The sequence below is a fragment of the Dendrobates tinctorius genome, unplaced genomic scaffold (assembly GCF_039654945.1).
Source record: "Dendrobates tinctorius isolate UK_male_01 unplaced genomic scaffold, ASM3965494v1 ptg000036l, whole genome shotgun sequence".
Taxonomy (NCBI): Eukaryota; Metazoa; Chordata; class Amphibia; order Anura; family Dendrobatidae; genus Dendrobates; species Dendrobates tinctorius.
Genome location: NW_027361704.1, coordinates 19814151 through 19840859, shown reverse-complemented (window position 1 = coordinate 19840859; position 26709 = coordinate 19814151). Strand labels below are relative to the sequence as shown.

Below are 26709 nucleotides of genomic sequence, written 5' to 3'. Positions count from 1 at the left end.
GAACTTGTTCAGTCTCTTTAGATTTATTATGGCCCTGTATGTTCCGTCTGGCTTTCTGCGGAGAAAGAGGGGAGAAGAAGCCTTTGCCTCTGTCCTGGTAGGGGACTTCTTGTGGTACCCACTTTTCCCTTAGGATCGCGACCTCTTGTTGCAGAGCCAGCTGCTCGTGTGATGTCCTTTGGGGTGTTATCACAAAAAAATGGTTGGGGAGGGTATTGAATTTTATAGTCTCAGTCCTTTTATTATGTTCAGAATCCACGGGCTCGTGGATATTTTTTCCCAGGCCTGGAAGAAGTAGGACAATCTTCCCCCGACCCGGGGAGCACCTTCATTGTGGCTTTTTGTTATCGGGGGGCTTGTTGAACATAAAGCCTTTGTTCTTATTTCTTTTATCCTCCCAACCTTCTCTGTTCCCTTTTGGGGGTCTTCGCCGCATAATTCTCCTGTTCCGAAAAGGCCGTTTGTATGCCTGATTAGCGAAACCGGGAAAGGATTTTTTCTTGTCCCCCGCCTTCTCCAAGATGTCGTCTAACGTTGGGCCAAATAAGAACTCTCCCTCACATGGGATTTCGCACAATTTGGTTTTAGTCTGCAGATCCCCCGGTCAGCATTTTAGCCATAAGGTGCGTCTCGCAGCATTTGAGAAGGAGGCTGCTCTGGCCGCCAACCTAGTTGAGTCTACGGACGCATCTGCCAGGAAAGCTGCTGCTCCCTTCATTACGGAAACTGACCTTTGTATTGTTTCCCTTGGGACTTTCTTTTATTTGGGAATCTAAGTGGTCTAACCAAACCATTAAGGCACGTGCCGTGCATGTGGCTGCTATGGCTGGCTTTAGTCCCCCTCCTGCCGCTTCCCAAGCATTTTTCAAAAAGTTTTCTGCCTTTTTCCCATTGGGTCCTTCAGGGTACCCATATCTTCGAAAGGCAGTGCAAACTTTTTAGAAGCCTTTGCAACCGCTACATCCAGTTTAGGTGCTTTACTCCATAGGGAGAAGGCCAGATCAAAAGGGTATCTCCTCTTGGGTGTTAGGAGGGCTTTCTTGCCTGTTTTTTTCCATTCTCGCTTGATTAGAGAGTGGATTTTTTCATTCACCGGGAAAACTCTCCGTTTTTTTTTGTTCCAGTCGACTGAACATTAACTCTTCCGCCTTTTTTTTGGGCGTTCATCTACCAGCCCCATAGTTGTCCTTACGGCTTTTACCAGTGCATCAGTCTCCTCAATAGGGAAGCAGCTGCGTCCCCCTTCTGAGGATGATGATGCCGACTGGGAGGATGATGAATAACTCGAGTTAGATGATTCACTCCCTGATTCACTAACACTGGACTCTGGAGATCTATGCCTGGATCTACGTTTTTTTCTTAGTGGTTCTAACGCCATTGAGGGCGTCCTCTACCTGGGTCCTTATCAATGTTTTGAGGTCTGAAGCAAACCTCGGAGACTCCTCCTGTATAGTCTGCTCTATGCATGCTGCGCAGAGCTTTTTCTGCCATCTAGGGGCCAGCTCCTCCGTGCATATAGCACATACCATGTGCTTGGATTTTGCTGTGCATTTGCGCCCCTGAGAAGAAAAAATTAATAATCGTACATTAGCAAGCAGCTTACACGGAGATCACTCACCCCCTTGTGGAACGAGAGGTACCATCTCGGGAGTAGGGATTATTTCCACCGCTGAATCCACTTCTGGCTGTGCTGCCATGGTGGAGCCTTGGCTGCGCCGCGATCCTGTATGACCGTTGCTGTCGCGCTGCTGCAAGGAGTCGCGCTGGCGTTGTTATCGTGGCTGCCGCCCCTGCTTCGGGGATCGCTACCGCGTCTCCTTTTCTGAGGCTTTCCACTCAGTGATCGCCTCTCCTTTTTTAGTGGGGCTTTAATACAGTCATATGTTAAAGTTTGGGCACCCCTATTAATATTAACCTTTTTTCTTTATAACAATTTTGGTTTTTGCAACAGCTCTTTCAGTTTCATATATCTAAACTGATGGACTCAGTTATATTTCTGGATTCAAATGAGGTTTATTGTACTAACAGAAAATGTGCAATCTGCATTTAAACAATTTGACAATACAAAAGTATGAGCACCCGTATCATTTTCTTGATTTGAACACTAACTACTTTTTACTGACTTCCTGAAGCACTAAATTGGTTTTGTAACCTCATTGAGCTTTGAACTTCATAGCCAGGTGTATCAAATCATGAGAAAAGGTATTTAAGGTGGCCACTTGCCAGTAGTTCTCCTATTTGATTCTCCTATGAAGAGTGGCATCATGGGCTCCTCAAAACAACTCTCAAATGATCTGAAAACAAAGATTATTCAACATAGCTTTTCAGGGGAAGGATGCAAAAAGTTGTCTCAGATTTAACCTGTCAGTTTCCACTGTGAGGAACATAGTAATGAAATGGAAGAACACAGGTACAGTTCTTGTTAAGCCCAGAAGTGGCAGGCCAAGAAAAATATCAGAAAGGCAGAGAAGAATGGTGAGAACAGTCAAGGACAATCCACAGACCACCTCCAAAGACCTGCAGCATCATCTTGCTGCAGATGGTGTCACTGTGCATCGGTCAACAATACAGCGCACTTTGCACAAGGAGAAGCTGTATGGGAGAGTGATGCGAAAGAAGCCGTTTCTGCAAGCACGCCACAGAGTCGCCTGAGGTATGCAAAAGCACATTTGGACAAGCCAGTTACATTTTGGAAGAAGGTCCTGTGGACTGATGAAACAAAGATTGAGTTGTTTGGTCATACAAAAAGGCGTTATGCGTGGAGGCTAAAAAACACAGCATTCCAAGAAAAACACTTGCTACCCACAGTAAAATTTGGTGGTGGTTTCATCATGCTTTGGGGCTGTGTGGCCAATGCCGGCACCGGGAATCTTGTTGAAGTTGAGGGTCGCATGGATTCAACTCAGTATCAGCAGATTCTTGACAATAATATGCAAGAATCAGTGACAAAGTTGAAGTTACGCAGGGGATGGATATTTCAGCAAGACAATGATCCAAAACACCGCTCCAAATCTAATCAGGCATTCATGCAGAGGAACAATTACAATGTTCTGGAATGGCCATCCCAGTCCCCAGACCTGAATATCATTGAACATCTGTGGGATGATTTGAAGCGGGCTGTCCATGCTCGGCGACCATCAAACTTAACTGAACTGGAATTGTTTTGTAAACAGGAATGGTCACAAATACCTTCATCCAGGATCCAGGAACTCATTAATAGCTACCGGAAGCGACTAGAGGCTGTTATTTTTGCAAAAGGAGGATCTACGAAATATTAATGTCACTTTTATGTTGAGGTGCCCATACTTTTGCACCGGTCAAATTTTGTTTAAATGCAGATTGCACATTTTCTGTTAGTACAATAAACCTCATTTGAATCCAGAAATATAACTGAGTCCATCAGTTATTAGATATATGAAACTGAAATAGCTGTTGCAAAAACCAAAATTGTTATAAAGAAAAAAGGTTAACATTAATAGGGGTGCCCAAACTTTAACATATGACTGTATATACTTTTTTTTTTTTTAATTTGGCGCCTCCTCCTCGCTGTCTGAGCCCTTGCCAGAAGTGACACCCGCGCATGCGCACTGCGGGATCTCCCAGCAGTGCATTGCGACTCATTAAGAAAACTGCTGCTCGCGCGCGCGTCCGGTACCGGCGTTCAGCAGCCCGCGGTGACCGCCGCCACCCCCATCGCTGTAAGCCCTGCGGGCATATACCTTTCGGCTCCCGGTGGCCGCTGCCACCCCCATCGCTGCAAGCCCTGCGGGCATATACCTTGCCGCCGCCACCCCTTCCGGGCCGCTCCCAGGTTCTGCCCCAACCCCTGTACCTTTTCCGGTCCCGGTGGCCGCCGCCATCCTCCGCAGGCCGCTCTGGGTCTGGCGCTCGGCGGGGGGGCTCTCCTTGAGTGACCGTCGTCACTCTTTTAAAGGAGACAGCAACCCCCTTTTTTTTTTTTTTTCCCTTTCTTCTGGGATCAGCAGGCTTCGTCCACGGATCTTCGCTGCCTCTCCCCCACTCACCCGCAAGGCCCGCCGACCTCGGTGGTGGTGCTACGGGGGGAGTCTGCGCAAGGCCTCGACCCAGCCGAGGCAGGGAGCCCAGCTGCCTATCACCGGACTGGCTCGGTCCCCGGCATCCCACATCGACTGTAGGTATGTGCTGTAGGTTCCTAGTCAGGGACAGGAAACCAACTGATGTGGGAGAGAGGTACCGCCTTTTTCATCTGTAGGTTTCCTGTCCCTGAGGGCGGATCCCTCTTTCCGTGGTGCCGTCATGGGGGAAAGAGAAAATATTCTGCACATTCTGCATTGAACTACTGTACCCAATTTATTATATATTTTAGGAGTCGGTCCATTTTATACAGACTCCACCAAAATGAGCACCGACTCCAACTCCTCAGCCCTGGCGGCAAGTGTGCAGAAAAAGCACCAGGAGATGGGCGCCAAGATGGAAAATGGCCGCGGCTGATTTAAAGGCGCCCAGTCCCTGTTAGAGACGTAAAATTAAAGGGATCCTGTCCGCACTGCCAGGGAAGAAAGGGAATAGTGGAGAAAAGCCACAGCTGCTAAAAGCACCCTGTCCTTGTTAGGCTGGTTTCACATTAGCGTTTTTTAGCGCAGCGCATTGTGCGCGTCCATGCGCAATGCGCCCCTATGTTTAACATGGCAGGCGCATGGTCTAGCGTTTGCACGCGTTCGTATGTGTTATCGTGCGCATGCTTTTTTTTTTGTAGTGTGCGCCTAGGCGCGCCCAATGCAACCTGTTGCATTTTTTTGGTCCGTCCAACGGCGTCAAATAACGCTTGCGCACGGAATGCGCAAAAATAACACATTACAGTCTATGGGAGCGCAGGCGTGCGCATAGACATGCGCACACCTGCGTTTGAAAGCGCATGCATTTTAAGAGTTAACATGGCTAGAAACTGGTTAAAACGCATGCGCCTAAAAAACGCAAATACAAGCAAAATTGCATGATGCTTTTTTTGCATGCGTTTCTACTGCGTATGAAGCGCAGCGCTAAAAAACGCTAATGTGAAGCTAGCCTTAAGGGACAGACATGTGAAGGGTCCTGCCTGCGCCCCGGTGGGGGGATACATACATACCTGGCAGGTGGGTGCACGATTCCTCTTCACAGATGAGGATCACATCAGGAACTCCCGGGTGTGAGAGAGGGTCACTGGCGTCAGGCACCCTCCTTCCCACAGTCTCCAGACAGGGGTTGATGCAGTCTTCTGCACTAACAAGAAAGGGGGAGGCCACCGCTGGTGACCACAGTCTTCCTCTCAGCCCTCTCCGAGGAGAGGGGTGAGGAGGGGAAAAGGCAAGGACTGGCCACAGGGGAATTGCTCTGAAACACCCGTAAGGGTGACAGGAGAAAAAGTCCTGCTTGCCGGCCCGAGAGTGGGCGATGTGGGTGACACCACACCACTCTCTCGGTCGCAGACATACAGGAAAACAGGGTGAGATATTACACCCTGTTACCCTAGAAAGATGAATTTGATAAAAAGGGAAAAACACAAACAAGGAACCTGCAAGGGAAAATGTGGATCTAGCAGCAGATCTAGGACCTTCTCCTACAGACAAACTTAAACTGAGGTACCTTGTGTCTGTCAGTGGGTGTATACTGCAGAGGAGGAGCCGTTTTTCCTTTTTATGCCTGGTGTCAGCCTCCTAGTGACAGCAGCATACACCCATGGTTACCTGTGTCACCCAATGAAGCGATAAAGTAAAAGTATTTTATGATTATTTTCTGGCACCCATAATTTCTTTTTTCCTAACAGATGTATGAGGGCTTTTTTGGCAGGGTAAACTGTAGCTTTCAAAAGGTACATTTTTGGGGTACATACAACTGATTACTATGTATTAAGTTATTGAAAAAAAAAAATATATAAGATGACCAACACAAATATGTAGTGGTATTACCCGCTTCCCGTCAGCCAATTACAGTTTTTGCATGTTAATTTTTTTCTTCCCAGAATCATAACTTTCTTTTTCTGTCCATATGGCAACATGAGGGCTTTTTTTGTGGGACAAGTTGTACTTTTGAATGACACCAATCATTTTACTACATAATGTACTAGAAAAACAGGGAAAAAAAAAAAAAAAAACTAACTGTGGTGAAACTGAAAAAACACAATTCTGACATTGTGTTATTTGGGAGCCGTTTTTATCTGGTGCATATTATGGTAGGAAAAAGGACCTTGCAGTATCTTTCTCCTCACAGTGCGAATACGGTGAGGTCAAACATGTCGTGATTAGTTCTTTTTATTATTTTACTACTTTACTATATGTGTTAAGATATTTAACATAAATAACATACACACACAGACAGATATCTATATATCTATCCATCTATCTATTAGTATGTTATGTTGGAAGCTATGGGTAGAAGATGGTGCTGCCGGACCAGTGTGGTGTCTGTCAAGTACTGTATGAAGACGCTGGAGGGTGAGTATACGAATGGGGGCACAGGACTTATATTTAAAGCACCGCTCCAGCACTGAAAAATAACACTGGAGTGCTGCTTTAATATCCCATGGGAGAACTACAAGTCCCAGCATGTCCTGCAGATCCTATGGCATGCTTGGAGTTATACAGTATCAAAAAACTTTTAATATTTTACACATAAGTAGTACAAAAACATCTCAAAGAAACAAAGAAAGAAAGGAAAAATGACCCTAGTAAAACATGTGGGTCCAAAGCATCAATGCATGTGCATAGTGACTATCATGGTAATAAAAAAGGCACTTTAAATCATAAAGGCACCAGTGCACCTTATCAGCCATAATAATTACAGAAAAAAAATCTTTAAAGCCAATGCAAATCAATAATTATGCAGACCCAAACGCACATATTACGAAAAGAAATGAAAGTCAGATTTGACAAAGATGCCTATCATGAAAAAAGGTCCTTGAGGCTGCCATAGTGACATTGCACACCAAACTGCCTTTAATTGCTTGAATGCTTACCCCATGATGTGAGCAGAAAGATGCCCAGGAGCCAAGCACACCCCCTCTGACGCGTGGTGTCTGCAGGACCTGTGATGACATCATGAAGAGGGAGGGCTCTGTGATGTCACATGATGCTGCAGCCCACCCTCTTCATGACCTCACCACAGGTCCTATACAGGGAGCACTCACCATCAGTAGAAGCCCAGGCTGTGCTGTCAGGTACTAGATCCCTCCTGTGGCACCCTGCTCCTGCCTCCTCTTCCACCGGATACACATTTCTCTAGCCGCTGAAGAAATCCGGAGCTGGGAAGACCATGTGGGTCCCACTGTTTAAGGGAAGGAATATTCATTTGCCGCTCCGCACTCACTGCTGTGCGCTGACAGGTGGGCAGGGTAGAGGCTAATGAATAGTCACTTCACTTTAAGCAGCAGGACCACATGGTTTCCTCAGTGCTGGAATCCTGCAGTGGAGACATTTTCCTGCCTCCTGTCAGTGCGATCCAACTCGCCGCTGACCCCTCCACATGTTACATTTGGACCACAAGACGCACTCCACACTTTCCTCCCAAATTTGGTGGAAAAAAAAGTGAGTCTTATATGGCCCGAAAAATAAGGTACTTTTTGCAGAGCACACCGTTTTTATTGATACCATTTTGGAATAAACACAACATTTTGATCATTTGTTAGAACAATTTTAGTGGACCAGCAGCAACCAAAAAAAAAAAAAAAAAAAAAAACAGTGATTTTGGCAGTCTAGAATTTTTTCGGTTTACCGATCTGGTTAATTATTTTGACAGATCAGAATTTTCTGAATGCGGCAATGTGTATTTTTTATTTATAATAGGGGAAAAAAGGGGGGCAATTTGAATCCCCCACCACCACCACCACTATACTCATTAGTCCCCTTAGGAGACTTGAATCTGCAATCGTATGATCGCTTGTGCTATACACATAGTAAAAATAAATAAATGATCAGGGTCTACTTTTAAGCCCAGCCACAAGTAAGGTTTCAAGCAAACTCCCTAATGACATGCACTAAAGGTCCAGTCATACTAAGCGATATCGCTAGCAATATCGCTGTAATGTCACTGGCTTTGTGACGCAGCAGCGATATTGCTAGCGATATCGCTATGTGTGATACTTACCTCCGACCGGCTCCCCCGCTGATTATCGCTGATCGCGCGAGAATGGCCTGGGCTGTTTCTCGTCGTCAGCTTCCTGCTGGGCTTCCTGTGGCGATGAAGAGCGACGCATGGACGCGGGCGGCATGACGTCAGGATCACCTCGTCAGACAGGTGCCTCGTCTGTGTGGCAGCTCACTAGCGACTACTTAGCGATGCACCAGCGATCCATATCGTTGTAGGGATCGCTGGTGCATCGCTAAGTGTGACCGTACCTTAAACAACAGATCCCCGGCAGTGATAGCAACATATCGGTGACATGCGCTTATGTCACGGGGGTGCCGAAAGACACACAGAATGATGCGCCCCCACACTAGGGCGCTCCTAATTATGCGCTCAGAGTTTGGGCACGGGAGGCGCTTTACATCAATCGCAAGTGTTAGAGGCAGGTCCTGGCTGTAACACAGCCATTACCTTCAGAGTATGGGGCTAGTTCACCCCGTGAGCCTGCTCTATACACTCGCTCAAGACTTGCACTGTAAATGTACAACAGATGGTGGTAAGAGGTTAAAAGAGGCTGTTTTTTTAAACATCGCCCAAACTAAGCCTGTGGTAAGAGTTTTTCACTTGCACAAAGGAGAAAAACCATGTCTGTGCATAACACAAAAAAAAAAAAAAACTCACCATGCAAAGGTGTTCGCTGCCATGGTGGTCTGTTTTTACGTTTGAATGAATAAACCTTGAAGATTTGATATAAAGAAGTGATAATCCACTTTTTTGTGCTTTGCATGTCTGTGCATACCTGCTGCCTCAAGTAAAGCTTCTAAACGCGCTTGTGTTGCTGGATCAACGGTTCTCAGGTCTGCGACTTCTGCGGCAGTTGACAAAAAAAGTTCTGATGCGGTTTTCAAAACGGAATTGTCCTCTTGGTCCAATATAAATGACTCTACCTATTGGGAGGGGAAAAATAAAAATCTTAAAAAGACAGCAACAGAAGAAAACAATTTATGTAAAGGGTTATTTTCATTCTGCATTGAATGGTATGGCTGGATAGTGCTGGTCTACGCCCTCCCTATTGTAAAATGTAGCTTTGCCCCCCCGATCTAGATTACAGCATGTAGCACTTCCAGGTCCTTTCCAATAGTGCATGTATGCAGTGTATGGACACTGGCTGGCACAATGCATAAGAGGGCCACACTGGGATACAGTTAGGTGGGGAGTGGTATGATACAAAGCATTTATATACAGTTTTAATACAACTTTGTTCTTTGGCTTTAACACACGGATGATCCATCCTTGAGATAGCTGATCAATAGCATGAGGCCGAACAACCCCTGTAAAGATGCTTTCTTTTCTGGGACATTAATGGGAACGAATGTCCGAGCAGCTACAAACCCTTCAATGTTGGATTCTACACTTACAAACAAGATTACCGCACAAGCCTAGAACCTTGACCTCTAATTAATGCATTTTCTTCTCACCCTTGTTTAGACTACGCTCTTTATAAGGTTAAATATCAAAGAGCGCTCCAAAGTGTAAAAGCACATGTCAGATACATAGGTGCAATAACAAGGTTAAGTCATCCTGTATAGATGTGCGAGCATCAGGCACAACATGGACAAGGAAGTCCCATCTCCTCTCAGCTGCTCCATCCGCGACACTGGCTGACGGTCTGATGCTGAAGAGTGCAGGAAGTGACTGGAATAAACGGGCGCTGCACATGGAGCACACCAGCTATTGGACACACACACACAATAAAAAAGCGTATTTGGATACAACTTGCAATGATGTGTTTTGAAACCAGATTTTAACTTCAGGCATCAATTTCTTTTTGCAAAACATTGTGTGTTCCATCATTAAAAGGAACCTGTCAGCAGTTTTGGCCGACATAAGATACGGCCATCACCTTTTATCTACAGTATTCTATAATGTCCGCCCTGAAAGGTAAGAAAAATAAGTTTTATTATACTTACCCGGGACGGGGGCGGTCTGGTCCGATGGGTGTCGCAGGTCTGGGTCCTCCCATCTTCCTGCAATGCCACCCTCCTGCTTGCTTCATCACTCCCCAGCATCACGCTAACTTTTCTGCCCTGTTGAGGGCAGGCGCTGGACCTCTGACCTTTCCCGGCGCCTGCGCACTGCAGTACTTTGCTCTGCCCTCAACAGGGCATAGAAGTACGCCTGCACAGGAGTGCGATGCCGGGGAGCCATGAAGCAAGCATAAGGACGGCGTCACATGAAGTTGGGAGGCGCCGGACCAAGACCTGTGACACCCATCGGACTGGACCGCCCCCCCCCCTCCGATGAGTATAAAAAGCTTAGTTTTCTTACCTTACAGGTCAGATTGGGGGCTTATCTACAGCATTATAGAATGCTGTAGATGAGCCCTGAAAGGCAGTGGCCGCTAGTTAAATAAAAATCCCTGGAGCTAATGACATTTCCACCCATGATGATAGTAGCACGGCACATTCCAACTGCAATGGTCACACGCAAGCCTGCAAGATGGAGTAACACCAGCCACCACCACTTCTGATACAGGTTTTTTTATTTTTTTGAGGGGTTGGGTCTACAGCAGTCATGGATGCAGTAAAAATGTCTAGATTAATTGCTATCAATTTTAGGTTTCTGCAAAAATAATTTTTTTTTTAAAAAATACAATATTGAGGGGGGGGGGGGTGCATCAACACTAAACAGTCTAAGACGGTGAAGTGAAGGGAGAAGAATCTAGGCATACATTACATTTCTGGGATCAAATAACCAACACTTGTCATGTGCATATGTGAGTACCCTTTTGCTATGGAGCCCCTAAAAAATTTCTGGTGCAAGCAATTACCTTCATAAGTCACATGCTTAGTGAAAGGAAGTCCACCTGTGTGTAATCTAAGTGTCACATGGGCTGTCAGTATACACACCTTTTCGGACAGGACACAAAGGCTGCAACACCATTAACCTCTTAAGGACCAAGCCTCTTTTTTATCTGCCGAGTGTCACTTTTGTGATAACTCTGGGACGATTCAACAGATCCCAACTAATTCTGAGACTGTTTTCTCATGACATATTGTACTTCGTAATACTTATAAAATTTGCTCGATATAACCCATGGCTATTTGGGAAAATATTGGAAATTTGGTGAACATTTCAGAATTTTTCCAACTTTTTATTCTTATGCCCTTAAACAAGCAGATTATATCACACAAAATAGTTAAACAACATTTTCCATATGTCTGCACAATTTTTAAAACAACTTGTGTTAGAAGGGTTAAAAACTGATCAGTAAATTCTTATTTTTCCAACAAAATTTACAAAACCTTTTTTTTTTTTTTTTTTTTTAACCACATCACATTTGAATCGACCCGGGGGGGGGGGGGGGATGGGCTATATGACAGAAAATACCCAGAAGTGACACCATTCTAAAAACACACCCCTCAAAACCACATTCATCTAGTTTATTAACCATTCAGGTGCTTCACAGGAATTAACGGAATGTGGAAGGAGAAAAATGAACATTTCACTTTTTTCTTCACAAAAACTTTCCTTTAGCCCCAGTATTTTTTATTTTCACAACAAACAGGTGAAAACGGACAAAATTTGTTGTGCAATTTCCCCCAAGTACATAGATACCCCACATGTGGGGAAAACTACTGTCTGGGCACATGGCCGGGATCAGAAGGGAAGGATCACCGTTTGACTTTTGGGATGCAAAAATGGCTGGAATCTAGAGGACATGCCATGTCACACTTGGAGAGCCCCTGATGCCCCTAAACAGTGGCGACCCCACCCACAAGTGACCCATTTTTGAAACTAGACTCAACGAATGTATGTGTGGCGAACCCCTTGAACCCCCAGGTGCTTTACAGAAGTTTATAATGTAGACCAGTGGGTGGGGGAAAACAAAAACATTTTTCCGACAAAAAATGTTCTTCGCCTCAATTTTTACTTTCACTAGGGTAACAGGAGAAATGGACAGCAAAATTTGATGTACAATTTCTCCAGAGTTTGCCAATATACCATATGTGGTCGAAAACTACTTTTGAGACAGTGCAAAACTCAGAAGGGAAGCAGCATATTGGAGTTCTGATTTTGCTGGAATAGTATGAGGGTGCCATGCCACATTAGCTAGCAGGGCCCCTGAGGTACCAGAGCAGCAGAACCCACCATAAGTGGCGTCATTTTACAAACTATAACTCTAAGGCCGGGGTCACACTAACCAACGCAAAATACGGTCAGTATTTTACATGCGTAATGCGGATCAATGGCCCCTAAACAGTGCTCCGTATGTCATCCGTAATCAAGGTGTGGTCGCGTATTTTGCGCATGTAAGCATCCGTATGTAATCCGTATGGCGAGATTTTCTCGTCACCTTGCAAAATGGATATATAAATCGAGCCTTATGACAGGTTTTATAACACAAACCAAAGAATAGATATATACTCATAGAATGCAATATATATTATATATACACACACACATATATATATGCATTCTATGTGTATATATCTATTCTTTCGTTTCTTTATTAAACCTGTCAGTGTGAGTTTACTGTATAGCGCACTGAATTGCCGGCTTTGCTAAAAGACACCGGGTGCGTATTTCTCGCAAGTCACAGGTGTGGCCCGTGTGTAATGCGTATTTTTTGCGCACCCATAGACTTGCATTGGTGTACTACGGCCGTAGTACGCTGACAATCGCAGCATGCTGCGATTGGCACGGAGCCTAGAATACGGATGAGAAATATACGCCTGGTGCGAGGGACCCCATAGAGAATCATTGGTCCGTGTCTAATGCGTGCTTTTAGCGCCTCTCACTCGGCCATATTCCTCGCCAGTGTGACCCCGGCCTAAATGAATTCATCCAGGGGTGCAATGAGCATGTTGACAACACATGTGTCTCACAGAAATTTATAGCATTGGGTGAAGATTTATTATTTATTTATATAGCGCCATTAATTCCATGGTGCTGTACATGAGAAAGTTATAGATATCGTTAACAGTAAACAAATTTACAATGACAGACTGGTACAGAGGGGAGGGGACCCTGTCCTTGCGGACTTACATTCTACGGGATGATTACAATGATAAAATGTTGTTTTAGCCCTAAGTTTTTAATTCTTATAAGGGCTAATACAAAAAAATTTGACCTCTCAGTTTGTTGCGCAATTTCTCCTGATTGCACCAATACTATACATGTAAATCGGGAACTACTTTTGAGGCACAGTGCAAAGCTAAGAAGGGAAGGCGTGTCATAATTAAGTGCAGATTTTATTGCTATGATTTGCGGGTGCCATGACCCACTGGGAGGGCCCCTGAGGTGCCAGAACAGCAGAACCTCCCATAAATGACCACATTTTACAAACTACACCTCTTGACCTCTCAGAAGGAGGGGGCATTTGGATTTGGGAGTGCAGAAATTGCTGAATTTCTTTTGGGGGGGGGGATGAGGAGCCATTTCACTTTTCCAGAGCCTTTGTACTACCAGAAATGTGGAAGCCCTCTATATTTACAGTAACGGATGATGGACCGAGTGGGTTTTTTTTGTGGATTGAGTTGAAGTTTTTGTTGGGAACATTTTACATAACGTTTGGGTTTATATTTATCCTGCGCTCTACGCTGAGCGCTTATATTGGGATTTCCATCTAGATCTCCAAATGACGTGATTCTGATGAAACTTCCGAAGGATCCAATCACTATAATGAGGCAGCAGAGCTACTCTGGGATGTATCTGTAGTCTGTTCAGCAGTGTCCTTTCAAATGTGCACAGAAAACTGTAGCAGACAGCACTTTTATGCACGCCTAAAAAGACGGACGGACACCACATGTTCATAGGCCAGACGGCATCAACAGTGTCCATCTGCCTCATTATAGAGAATCTTCCACCTGCCTTTATCAGAATCACGCATTTCAGAGATTTACACGGAAACCCTGGTTTAAATACTCAGCGCAGAATAAAGGTGAGCTGAGCCTTACTGCGATCTTTCGGAGGCAGAACAAACAAAACATTAGGGGAAGAATTAGTATTTATTTTTAGGCAGATTCTAATGCGGTATAAGGGATTAGACGACAATTCTTCAGGTTGGTGCAATTACAGCGATTATGCTTGGCTGCTGTCACACAGACTTTTAAAAACTAATTTGTGCTTCACCATATTTTGAGAGCTATAATTTTCCTGTATTTCTGCCAACAGTCACGTGAGGGCTTGTTTATTGCGGGACGAGTTGACGTTTTTACTGGTAACATTTTCAAGCACATAACGTCTTTTGATCGCTTTCTATTCCGATTTTTTTGGAGGCAGAATGAACAAAAATCAGCAATTCATGTATTTTTTGGGGGGGTATTTTTTTAATGCTGTGTGGTAAAAGTGATAAGGCTTTTAGCTGAGATGAATCTGTGCTGCAGTTTATGTTCATGATAAGTAGTGAAGCTCCTCCTCCACAGATAAGGGGGAAAAAAAATTAACACATAGGGAAGGAAAGCCTACATTCATCTCAGAACTTCTGGAATCAACAGGAACGCAGGACTAAGGAAGGCAAGTACTTCTTAAAGCATATCTATACTTCCAATAAACTATCCATAAATCAATAGTCCAGTATATGTTGTCTCCGTATACTTGATGATTTAGTTTTTTTTTCCTCTTAGCTCAAGTTTGGGGAGCGTAGCTGCTCTGATGACTTCAATATACTATACAGAGACAATAAGGGGAAAAACAGTTTAACATCTCAAATTTGGAAATACAGTAACAGGATCAATGAGAACATTTGTGTGTGTGTGTTCTGGAATATGATTCAGCACAAACATGCTCCCTCTTTCCTGCCCTCTTCATAGACTGAAGAAATATGATGTAAAGCATTTAGTGAGCTGTACCCCGAGATGAGCCAGACATTGAAAGTTCAGAGTAAAGCTATCTAACATATTTTACAAGCTTTATACTTATCTGTCCTATTGATTTATACAAAGATTGTTTTATTTCTATCCTAAAGTACACAGTGCACGATTCCCTTTTCTTGCAAGAATTACAATATACGGAATTTTTTTTTACAGGACAATTTTGAGCGCAAACTTACATAATTACAAAATGTCTAAGAAGCATCTTATGAAGTCAGCTGTATTTGAGCATTTCACAGTGACTCTAGATAAACCTTTTGTGTGTCAGTGTATAAGTTGCCCAGATGAAAACAAATGCTGTGATGCCAAAATCAGTGCATAATCAGGCAGTGATAAAAATGCTCCATTAAGAGCTTCCAATCTAAAAAGACATTTACAATGCTGCCACCCATAAGTTTACAAAGATGTGATTGAAAAAGATCACAGCAGCACCAAGAGACCAGAAACCAGCAATTCCCGCCAGGCAAAGGAGGAGGAAAAAGTATCTCAAACATCAGTTACAAGATATTTTGTAAGTGACAAAGTTACTGTAACAACAACAGATATGTTTCAAACACAGCTCATCGAGCTTGTTGTGAAGGACAGTGTACCATTATTATTTGCACAACCAGCTTTTACAGCTCTTAATGAAGAAATGGGCCGCAAACGTGATGGTTTCTCTGGAAAGAGAAAGTATTAGAAAATTAGTGATTAAAGAAGCCCTTAACCGAATCTTAAAAAGACTCAAAGAGACCCTTTGTGTTTCTTAAAATGGACGCCTGCACACGTCACAGAGTGAACTATTTTGCCATCAACGTTCGATATGTTTGTGACAACAAAAAAATTGTTACTAAGACGCTGGCAGTAAAAAAAATACTAAAGCTCATCACAGCAGCCAATTTCTCCAGACCTTAGTGGAAAAAGTTCTGAAAGATTATGAACTCAAAAAAGAACTGGTTCTTGCTATTGTAACTAACTGATAATGCTTCAAACACAAAAGTACAATTAAATTGATGAATGAGAATGAAGGTGAACAGCAGCTAGAAGAACATTTCACATTCAATATGCTGGAGATGGACGGCCAGAGTTCTGTTCCCATAACGGAGGAACAGATATTATTACAGAAGAACAGCAAAATGATTCTTTATAATTAGATTTTGTTGAAGCTGCTTCACACCTCTTTCCTATTAATCACATGTGCTGTGTTCTGCACACGCTGCAGTTGGCAATAAGAGATAGTCTGCAAGAGGGACATGCTGGAACTCATTAGCAAAGTGAGGAAATTGGTTATTGCTGCCTGAACTCCTAAAATTGATTCCATCTTGAAGAGACGTGCTGGAAAAGGGGGCAATTGTGGATCAAGCCACTCGGTAGGGCAGCACATATTTAATGATTGAGCGATTGCTTGAGCTGAAACCCTTCCTTGTAGATATGGCCAACCCTCAGGTAACACTACATGAAGGTCAATGGACACGTGGCTGAATTGAAGGAACTGCCTCATCACCCATTTACAGTGACTAAAAAGTTACAAGCTGAGGATTTAACTCCTGGGATTTTTATAAAGTGGAAGAACTTGTTGTTTTGTCTGGCCCAAAGAGGAGGTTTAAAAACAGATGGTATTGCTGCTTCAGTGAAACAGATGGAGAGAGACAGTGCTATTAGAAAATAAAAAATTTTTGGCAGCCGTTTATGTGGACCAGAGTCATCGTATATTGCTGGATGATCAACAGCTTACCAAAGGAAAAAAAGCTCTGATTGAGGTAGCAGTTAGGACGAGTGGCCTACAGGAGGACTGCAAGGCGCAAGAGGACTTGGGTCCAGCCAGTGCTGCTGCCGCTGTTTCTTCATCCTCATCAGATGTGGAGTTTGATTTTGACAAGTATTTGGACGACATGGAGCAGGCAAAGCGTTGCAGCAGAGAAAAAGATAGCAAGCAGATTGACCATATTTCAGCAACATTTTTCACTTGCTCTCCAAGAAGCAGAAGAGTTCAATCGTTCATCTAAACTGACTGTGCACAAGGCAATTCCTTTACACCTTGAAATTGTTAGAGATGTTGCCCATGTGGTTACTGCTTTGCCACCATCCCAAGTTAGTGTAAAGAGGTTGTTCTCTAGCCTTAAAATAATTTTGTCAGATTTGAGGTCATTTATGAAGGAGGATCTGATGGAGGGGATACTATTTCTCAGAACAAATTCATAGACTGCACAAATGTTATTCAGTAATAAATTGTAAATACGCAAGAGTTTTTGTTCTAAAGTTGTATGTGTATATATATATATATATATATATATATATATATATATATATATATATATATATATATATATATATATATCTTATGTTCTATCTAAATGGCTTGATTATTGTATCATAATGATTAAAAGCCTGATATTACCATTTTACTACAGTAAATTTAGCGCCTAAACTTAAACATGAGCCATATACAGTACCTTGCGAAAGTATTCGGCCCCCTGGAACTTTTCAATCTTTTTCTCATATGCTTCAAACAAAAAGTTACCAAATGTAAATTTTTGGTGAAGAATCAACAAGTGGGACACAATTGTGAAGTTGCATGAAATGTATTGGTTATTTTAAATTTTTGTGGAAATTCAAAAGCTGAAAAGTGGTGTGTGCAATATTATTCAGCGCCTTTAACTTAATACTTTGTTGCGCCACCTTTTGCTGCGATTAAAGCTGCAAGTCGCTTGGGGTATGTCTTTATCAGTTTTGTACATCGAGAGACTGAAATTCTTGCCCATTCTTCCTTGGCAAACAGCTCGAGGTCAGTGAGGTTTGATGGAGATCGTTTGTGAACAGCAGTTTTCAGCTCTTTCCACAGATTCACGATTGGATTCAGGTCTGAACTTTGATTTGGCCATTCTAACACCTGGATACATTTGTGAACCATTCCATTGTAGATTTAGCTTTATGTTTGGGATCATTGTCTTGTTGGAAGACAAATCTCCATCCCAGTCTCAGGTCTTTTGCAGACTCCCAACAGGTTTTCTTCAAGAATGGTCCTGTATTTGGCTCCATCCATCTTCCCATCAATTTTAACCATCTTCCCTGTCCCTGCTGAAGAAAAGCAGGCCCAAACCATGATGCTGCCACCACCATGTTTGACAGTGGGGATGGTGTGTTCAGGGTGATGAGCTGTGTTGCCTTTACGCCAAACATCCCTTGGCATTATTGCCAAAAAGTTCAATTTTGGTTTCATCTAACCAAAGCACCTTCATCCACAAGTTTGGTGTGTCTCCCAGGTGGCTTGTTGCAAACTTTAAACGACACTTTTTATGGACATCTTTGAGAAATGGCTTTCTTCTTGCAACTCTTCCATAAAGGCCAGATTTGTGCAGTGTAAGACTGATTGCTGTCCTATGGACAGACTGTCCCACCTCAGCTGTAGATCTCTGCAGTTCATCCAGAGTGATCATGGGCTTCTTGGCTGCATCTCTGATCAGTCTTCTCTTTGCTTGAGATGAAAGTTTAGAGGGACGGCCGGGTCTTGGTAGATTTGCAGTGGTATGATACGCCTTCCATTTCAATATGATCGCTTGCACAGTGCTCCTTGGGATGTTTAAAGTTTTGGAAATCATTTTTAATCCAAATCCGGCTTTAAACTTCTCACAACATTATCACGGACCTGCCTGCTGTGTTCCTTCGTCTTCATGATGCTCTCTGTGCTTCAAACAGAACCCTGAGGCTATCACAGAGCAGGTGCATTTATACGGAGAATTGATTACACAGGTGGATTATATTTATCATTAGTCATGTAGGACATCATTGGATCATTAAGAGATCCACAATGAACTTCTGGAGTGAGTTTGCTGCACTGAAAGTAAAGGGGCCGAATAATATTGCACGCCCAACTTTTCAGTTTTTGAATTTCCGAAAAAATATAAAAATAACCAATACATTTCAATCAACTTCACAATTGTGTCCCACTTGTTGATTCTTCACTAAAAATTTACATTTGATATCTTTATGTTTGAAGCATAATATGTGGGAAAATGTTGAAAAATCCCAGGGGGACGAATACTTTCGCAAGGCACTGTATGAGGGAGAAGGAGTCATGGAAATTGAGGTGTTGGATGTTTGGCTTACTAACTCCACAGCCCTGGCTGTATGGCGACTTGTTTTTAGAGGGACAAGATGACGTTTTCAGCAATACCATTTTTATGTACAATCATCTTTTTGATAGGGTTTTATTCCAATTTTGTCCAGCAGAATGATGAAACACTATAGTTTGCCATGTTTAGTTGTTTTTTTTCTTCTACAGCGTTCACTGAAGGGGTTAACTAATGTGACAGTTTTATAGAGTGGGTCATTCTGGACACGGCAATACCAAATGTGTGTACTTGGTATATTTTATACAAAAAAAAAAAAAAAATTTCTCTAACTACTTAGTCCCTGTATGGGACAGTCACTTTTTTCACTTTGATCACAGGTATAATGCATTGCAATGCATTATACTTCTACAGAAGATTCTTAGACCATGCTCTGCGAGCATGGTCTAAGAGGCTTTCCATAGCTTGGTGAACTTGTGGTCATCATAAAGACCATGGGTGACCAAGGCAACAATCAAGTCACCACGATGACGTCTTTGGGGCGCAGATCTTAAGGGGGCCCCCTCCTTTACCCTGCCTTCTAAGGCTATGTGCCCACATTGCAGAAATGCTGCAGCATTTCCGCGACTCCCCGCAGCAGGTAAAACACATGCAGAAGCGTTTTGCAAGCGCTTTTAGCTTGCAGAATACTAGCGCTTTTCCAAGCATCTCTTGGAAAAAAGTGATTGAAAGGTTGGTCACACTTGTCAAGCATAGCGCTTGATTTTTTTTTACTATTGATGCTGCCTATGCAGTATCAATAGTAAAAGATAGAATGTTAAAAATAGAGAAAATAAAAAATATGGATATAGTCAACTCCCGTCGGCCCACGAACTTTTCAGCAGCGATCCCGGTCCTCAACGGCACTGCCGGCAACTTCTGTTCCCAGGGATGCATTGCGCAAATGACCTCTGGTGACGTAGTGGTCACGCGAGACCGATACGTCATTAAAGGTCATTCGCGCAATGCATCCCTGGGAACAGAAGTTGCCGGCAGAGCCGTTGAGGGGCGGGAGGACTCCGGGGGCAGACAGAGGGCAAGTATATCCCTATTTTTTAATTCTATTTTTTATAGGAATATGGTACCCAGGGCCTGGAGGAGAGTCTCCTCTCCTCCAGACCCTGGGTACCAACCGCATATGAAGCGCTTACTTTACGTATGGTGGGCATAGCCACATGCATAAAGTGAGCGATTTAATGCAATCCTATAGCGGCGGAATCGCCGCGATTCCACAGAATTAATGGACATGCTGCGGAATTTACAGCTATGCGAATCCGCAGCATTGGCACAGCAACATCGGCATCCCATTGGATTGCATGGGAATGCGTTTTGTTAGCGTTTAAGCGTTTCCGCCACGGCAGAAACGCTTAAACGCAACGTGGGCACACAGCCTTAATATTGCAATCACTCGGCCATGCCGAGATCATGCTGTGATTGTGGAGGTATTTCAGCACCTCCTGCACAATCATGCTGTGATCGGTCAGTCAAATTGACTGACCAGTCATAGCCCTCTGAGTGCGGGGACTGATAGCATGGGTCACCACACCTCTTACTGTGCAGCTCTGCTGTCGGTGACAGCTGTTGGCAATGAACCGACACTGTTTGTTTACAAGCATTGACAGATTAAATGCGTGACAGCAACTGACACCCCAATTTCTGATGATCCCCCCAGAGCACCAGCAAAATGGAAAGAACATGGTACCACAACAAACCTGAGAAGAGAGGATCACCCACCAAAATGCTCAGACAGGGCATTAAAGGGAACCTGTCATCAATTTTGGCCGATATAATTTAAGGCCATCACCTTTCAGGGTTGATACGCAGCATTCTATGATGCTGTATATCTGCCCCCAAACCAACCTGGAAGAAACGAAAAACAACATTATACTTATCTGCGGGGTGGTCCGGTCCAAGGGGTGCCACTGGTCCTGGTCCGGCACCTCCGATCTTCATGCGATGCCGTCGTCCTCCTTGCTTTGTGTGGATGACGCGTCCCTGCGTCATCCACACAGTCTCCTTGGCATTGCGCTCCTGTGCATGCAAACTTGACTGCCCTGTTGAGGGCAGAGTAAAGTACTCCAGTGTGCAGGCATCAGGGCTCTTTGACCTTTCACGGCACCTGAGCACTGCAGTACTTTGTTCTACCCTCAACAGGGCAGAGAAGTAGGTCTGTGCAGAAGCTAAACAAAGCAAGCAGGAGGACGGCAACGCATGAAGATGGGAGGCGCCGGACCAGGAGCGACACCCCTCGGACTGAACAATAAAAGTTAATTCTTCTACTCTTACAGGATGGGTTGGAGGCAGATATACAGCATTCAATAATGCTGTATATCAGCGATGAAAGGTGATGGCCGTAACTTATATCGGCCAAAACTGATGACAGGTTCCCTTTAAACGAGAGAGGCAGCACAGAAACTAAATGGTAACCGTTTAGGAACTGCACAGTTCACAAGCAGTGACTGGAGTATTTGTCCATATGACCACCATAAGTTTTATACTCCATAGGAGGCGGCCTTTTTGGAAAAGTGGACATTAAAAAGAAATAGAATTAGTCTTACCGGTAATTCGGTTTCTGGGAACCTTCCACGACAGCAGCATCGGAGGAGGTCTCCCTGCCCTTATAGGGAACAGGAAACAGAGGTTAAATACCCCTCCCCTTCCTACAACCACCAGTGTTTTTCTAAACACACTAGAATGAATAGTTACCAAAGTGCAGGAATCATCCAATAAGAACATCAGATAGGGAGGGAAATTAGTCCTGTTGTGGAAGGTTCCCAGAAACCGAATTTCAGGTAAGATCAATTCTATTTTCTCTTGTCACCTTCCACAACAGCAGCATCGGATTAACACCAACAACTAATTTCTTAGGGAGGTTCAACTGCCTGCAGAACTCGTCTGCTGAATGTTATGTCCCCATTAAAATCTAGTCTGTAGTGTCTGGTAAATATATAGACAGAAGACCAGGTGGCGGCTCTGCATATCTGCTCAGTAGATGCGTCCTCTCTCCGCCCACGATACTGATAATGAACATGTAGAATAAGCCTTCAGTGATGCAGGAGGAGATAGCTTGTTTAATCCAATTGACGATGGTATTCTTAGCACCTTCTTGCCCTTATTCCTTATTGCTCTTGCATTGATAGGGTCTGAAGCTCTCCTACACATCTAGCAGAAGTAATTGCTACCAGAAAGCCAGTTTTAAGGGTAAAGTTTTTAAAACTCAGACGATAAATGTTCAAATGGATCTCTGGTTAAACTGTTAAGCACCAGATTTAAATCCCAAGAGGGAATCCGGCTGCAAAATCTAGGCCGTATTCTAGCTGCCGAGTTCATGAAACGCTTTATCCAGCGATGACTAGCCAAGTTCTGGTCAAAGAGAGCTGAAACTGATACCTGCACCTTCAAGGGTAATAGACACAAGATCTAGATCAAGCCCCTTTTGAAGAAAATCCAAAATATGAGCAATGTTAGAATGAAAGCGCTATTCGGAGAACACCAGGACGAGGATTTCTTCCAAACCTTGCCATAAATGGCGTTGGTAACTGGCTTCCTACTCTTCTGGAGAGTTTGTATCACTTCCTCTGAAAGCCCTTTACCTCTTAGGATTCTGGTTTCAGCAGCCAGGCCGCAAGGTTCAACCTGTGAAGTCCGGGTGTAATAGGGGACCGTGGTGAAGGTCGTCGTCTTTCTGGGATAGAAGTAGCAGACCTTCCTGGGCCATGCCCAACAAAGTGCTGTACCAACTTCTTCCCGGCCACATGGGAGGGATTGGAATCGTGGTGACATGATTGAACCGTACCTTCTGTAACTCCCTTGCTAGAATCGGGATCGGTGGGAAGGTAAAGGCTAGGTTGAGCCTCCAAGGGTGAGAAAAGGCATTTATTCCCAATGCCCTGGTCTGCGGGATTCAGGGAGATGAAAGTCTTCACCTTCATGTTCTGGCCATTGTCAAAGATCCACATCTGGAATTTCTCATCTTGTCACAAGGGATAGAAAGACTGCTTGATCAAGGCACCGCTCCCCTGGATGTACACCCTTTCTGCTGAGAAAGTCTGCCTGAACATTGGCGGACCCCTTCAGATGGACTGCTGTAATGGACAGATGAGGTTTCTCTTCCCAAGAAAAAAAAAATTCTTGCAGCGATCGATTTCAGTCTGATGTACTTCGTGCCTCCCTGGTGACGGAGGTAGGCAACTGTGGTCATATTGTCAGAATAAACACGTACATGAGGACCTTAGACAAGGGCAGATGCAGCTTTTAATGCCTCCTACCGCTTTCAGTTCTCTGAGGTTTGAGGAACTGGATCTGATGTCTGGGGACCATAAACCTTGGAAGTGCGTTTTTTCTACCACAGCACCCCAGCCCCTCTGAAGTAAGTATTTTCAGGGAAAGCTGATCCCAGCTGACCTCTTGCTGGAAGTTCTTGTTAAGCCACCACACAAGGGAAGACTTCTCACGACCGGGAAGGGGGAACTCTCCTGGTCACAGAATTTTAATGCCTGTCCCAAGACGAGAGAACATGAGTCTGGAGGTCTCATGTATGGACTTGAGCCCATGACATTGCCTGCATACATGATGTCAGTGACCCCAGGATAAACACAGTCCCTCAGGGTAGGAGCCCGCTGGTCTCTGAACTTGGAGATCCTTTGAAAAAGATTGGAGTTGATCTCTGGGTAAGAAGGATGCTCTTTTTTCTGAATCTAGGAGGATTCCTAGGAATTTCTTTCTTGGTGAAGGATGAATATCAGACTTCTCTAGATTTGGGATCCAGCCCAGGGATTCCAGGATTTCCAAGGTCTTTGTCACATCTAAATTTAGATGGGGAATAGATGGTGCGAAAATGAGAAAGTTGTCTAAATACGGAATGATGCAAATCCCCTGATCTGTCACAATCTTGGTGAATACTCGCGGTGCTGATGAAATGCTGAATGGGAGGACATTGAATTGGTAATGGCTGACCCCGTGACCATGGGAAACTGCAAATCTGATAAACCTCCAATGATCTGGGTGGATTGGCACATGGTAATAGGCATCCTTCAGATCTATTGTAGCCATCACCCAATCCTGTCCAATGAGTGGGATTGCTGATTTGGTCAATTCCATCTTGAACCGTCTGTATGTGATCACTCGATTCTGGTTTTTCAGATTGATGATAATTCTGCGCTTCCCTGAAGGTTTCTTGACTAGGACGAGGCGAGAATAGTGCCCCCCCCACCTATCTCTTGTAGGGATACCCGAGAGATAACATTTGCTTGAAGCAGACCCTGAAGACCTAACAGTAAGGAGTCTTGTAGGTGTAGCGATTGTAGTGATGTGACCCTTAGGCGCTGTGGGGAGAAAACTATCGAACTCTAGTTTCAATCCATCCGGATGGTATGAAGAACCCACTGGTTTGTGGAGATGGATGGCCACTGAGTGAGGAAGCCCCAGAGTAGACCCCTGACAGGGGAGCAGTTATTGCTTGTCAGGAGTTTGCTGGTGGTTGGGGACAAGGATATTTTTGCCCTTATTACCTTTTAGATAGCGCCAACGGCCTGATTTGCCCTTTCCCTTTGTACTCCCTCTGGTAGGACTGATGTCGGGAGGGATGAAAAAAAACTTTTTTTGGGTGGGGGGGGGGGGCGGGGGGTTTCTGCTCAGGGAGCGCTTTCTTTTTGTCCGTAGCTTTCTTCAAGATCTCATCGAGAGCTGGACCAAAAACATGGTTTCTCTGAAAGATAATGTGGCAAAGCTTAGCCTTAGAGGCAACGTCACCACTCCATGACTTCAGCCACAGAGCTCTCCTAGCTGAGTTGGAGAGGACTGCGGACTTCGCTGCTACGCGTACATATTCGGCAGAAGCATAGTCATGGAACCCTGTTGCTTTCTGAAGGGGAAGAAAGTATCTCCCCTCCCTAGAAGTTCCCTGAGTGAGGTGGTCTTCTAATGTTCAAAGCCAGCAAAACAAAGATATGGTGACAGGTGGAAGCCACGTTTGTTTTTAGCAGATAAGTGGAGGTGTCCCAGGATTTTCTTAGTAAGCTCTCGATCTTACGATCCATAGGATCTTTGAGCTGAGATGAGTCCTCAAACGGAAGAGCCGTATTTTTTTGCCACCCTGGACACCTGCGCATCTACTTTGGGAATCTCCCATTTAGAACAATCTCGGTCTAGGGGAAAACGATTTTTTTAATTCTGAGAGACGCCAAGCCCTTTCTCGGGAAGGTCCCATTCATGATATATAAGGTTTTGGATGTTCTCATATATGGGGAAACCTTTTTGCTTTTTAGGTTTCAGCCCCCAAACATCTCATCCTACACTGACTGCTTAACTTCCTCCTCCTCAAACCCCATGGCACTAATCAACATTATTAATCAATTCCTCCATATCTTTGAAGGAAAAATATATTTTATTTTCGGACTTGGGGGTGGAAGTGGAACCCTCATTCTCCCAAACATTCTCCGAACCAGAGGTATGGACTTCGCCCGAATCTGAATCAGACTCCACTGGTACCACCTTCATTTTCTCCAGAGGTGGGGGTTGTGGTACTGGAGCCTGAGAAAAGGCGGACATAGAGGACTGAACCTCTTCTTTGATGAGGGATTTAATGCTGTCCAACAGGGAGAGTTGTTTGGCACGCAACACATCTTAAGTGCAGGGCTGGCAAAGCTTCTTATATGCTGAGGGAAGTTTGGTAGCACGTACACCATACTTGCGGCTGGGCACTTTATCCTTCTTAGGGGCAGGTACCCAGTCTCCCTAAAGAGAGAGAAAGGTGGACTAAGTCTCCCATGAGGGCATAACCCAGATAGCAAGGGACCTTCATCCACTACTTACAGTAGTAGGACGCTGGGCTCTAGAGAAGGGAGAGTTTGTCGCCGTCAATGGGTCCTACATGGAGGCATCCCCCGACCAGGATTAAATAAATCGAGGTCCCAGCGTTCATGTTCGTGCTCCTCCTCCCCCAGGTCATCGGGGGGAACCCCAAAAGGAAAAGTCCCAACATGCCAGCAGCTCCGGAGCCAAAAAAAACCCGTCCGGGAGCGTGTGCATTCCACCATGGAACGGACCAGGAAGTGAACCGGAAGTTCGGCATAACATCAATTCCATTACGCGCGGCATTCGGACTCTGCCGGCATGTGGAGGCCGAGGAGCTGCAGGAGAACCCCGGCCACACATCACCGCCCCGCTTTACCCCCCGAGGTGGCGCAGGAGCGGCAGGAAAGGTCCCAAGTCTCATGTGGGCCATGGAAACGGGAGCAGCACATAGAGAGCAGAGCCCCGGACGTTAGCTGCCCAGCATTAAGTGAGTAAACCTGGGTGCTCCAGATCGCTGGCCACGGCAGCACCATCAGGAAACCTCTTCATGCCCAATAGGGAACAGGAAAAACACTGGTGGTTGTAAGAAGGGGAGGGGTATTTAACCTCTGTTTACAGTCCCCCATTAGGGCGGGGAGACATCCTCCAATGCTGCTGTCGTGGAAAGTGACTATAGAAAAAGCCTTTATTCGCACACAAATTTTAAAGCACGTTTTGAGTTTGCCAATAGACATGTAGGAAAGTGCTGTGCTCAGACGAGACCAAAATTTAACTTATTGGCAATCAAGGTAACGCCATGTCTGGCACCAAACCAGCAGGACTCATCACCCCAAGAACACTATCCCTGCAGTGAAACATGGTGGCGGCATCAT

At 44.5% G+C, this 26709-nt stretch overlaps 1 protein-coding gene across 1 annotated transcript in view; it reads right to left on the bottom strand.

The window, feature by feature from the left end:
- LOC141087894 (ankyrin repeat and KH domain-containing protein 1-like) overlaps positions 1-26709 on the bottom strand; it is a 292502-nt gene that overhangs the window by 199480 nt on the left and 66313 nt on the right. The window contains exon 2 of the mRNA XM_073573744.1: positions 8879-9026. Within this exon, the coding sequence (XP_073429845.1) occupies positions 8879-9026 (148 nt within the window). The remainder of the gene's footprint in view (positions 1-8878; positions 9027-26709) is intronic.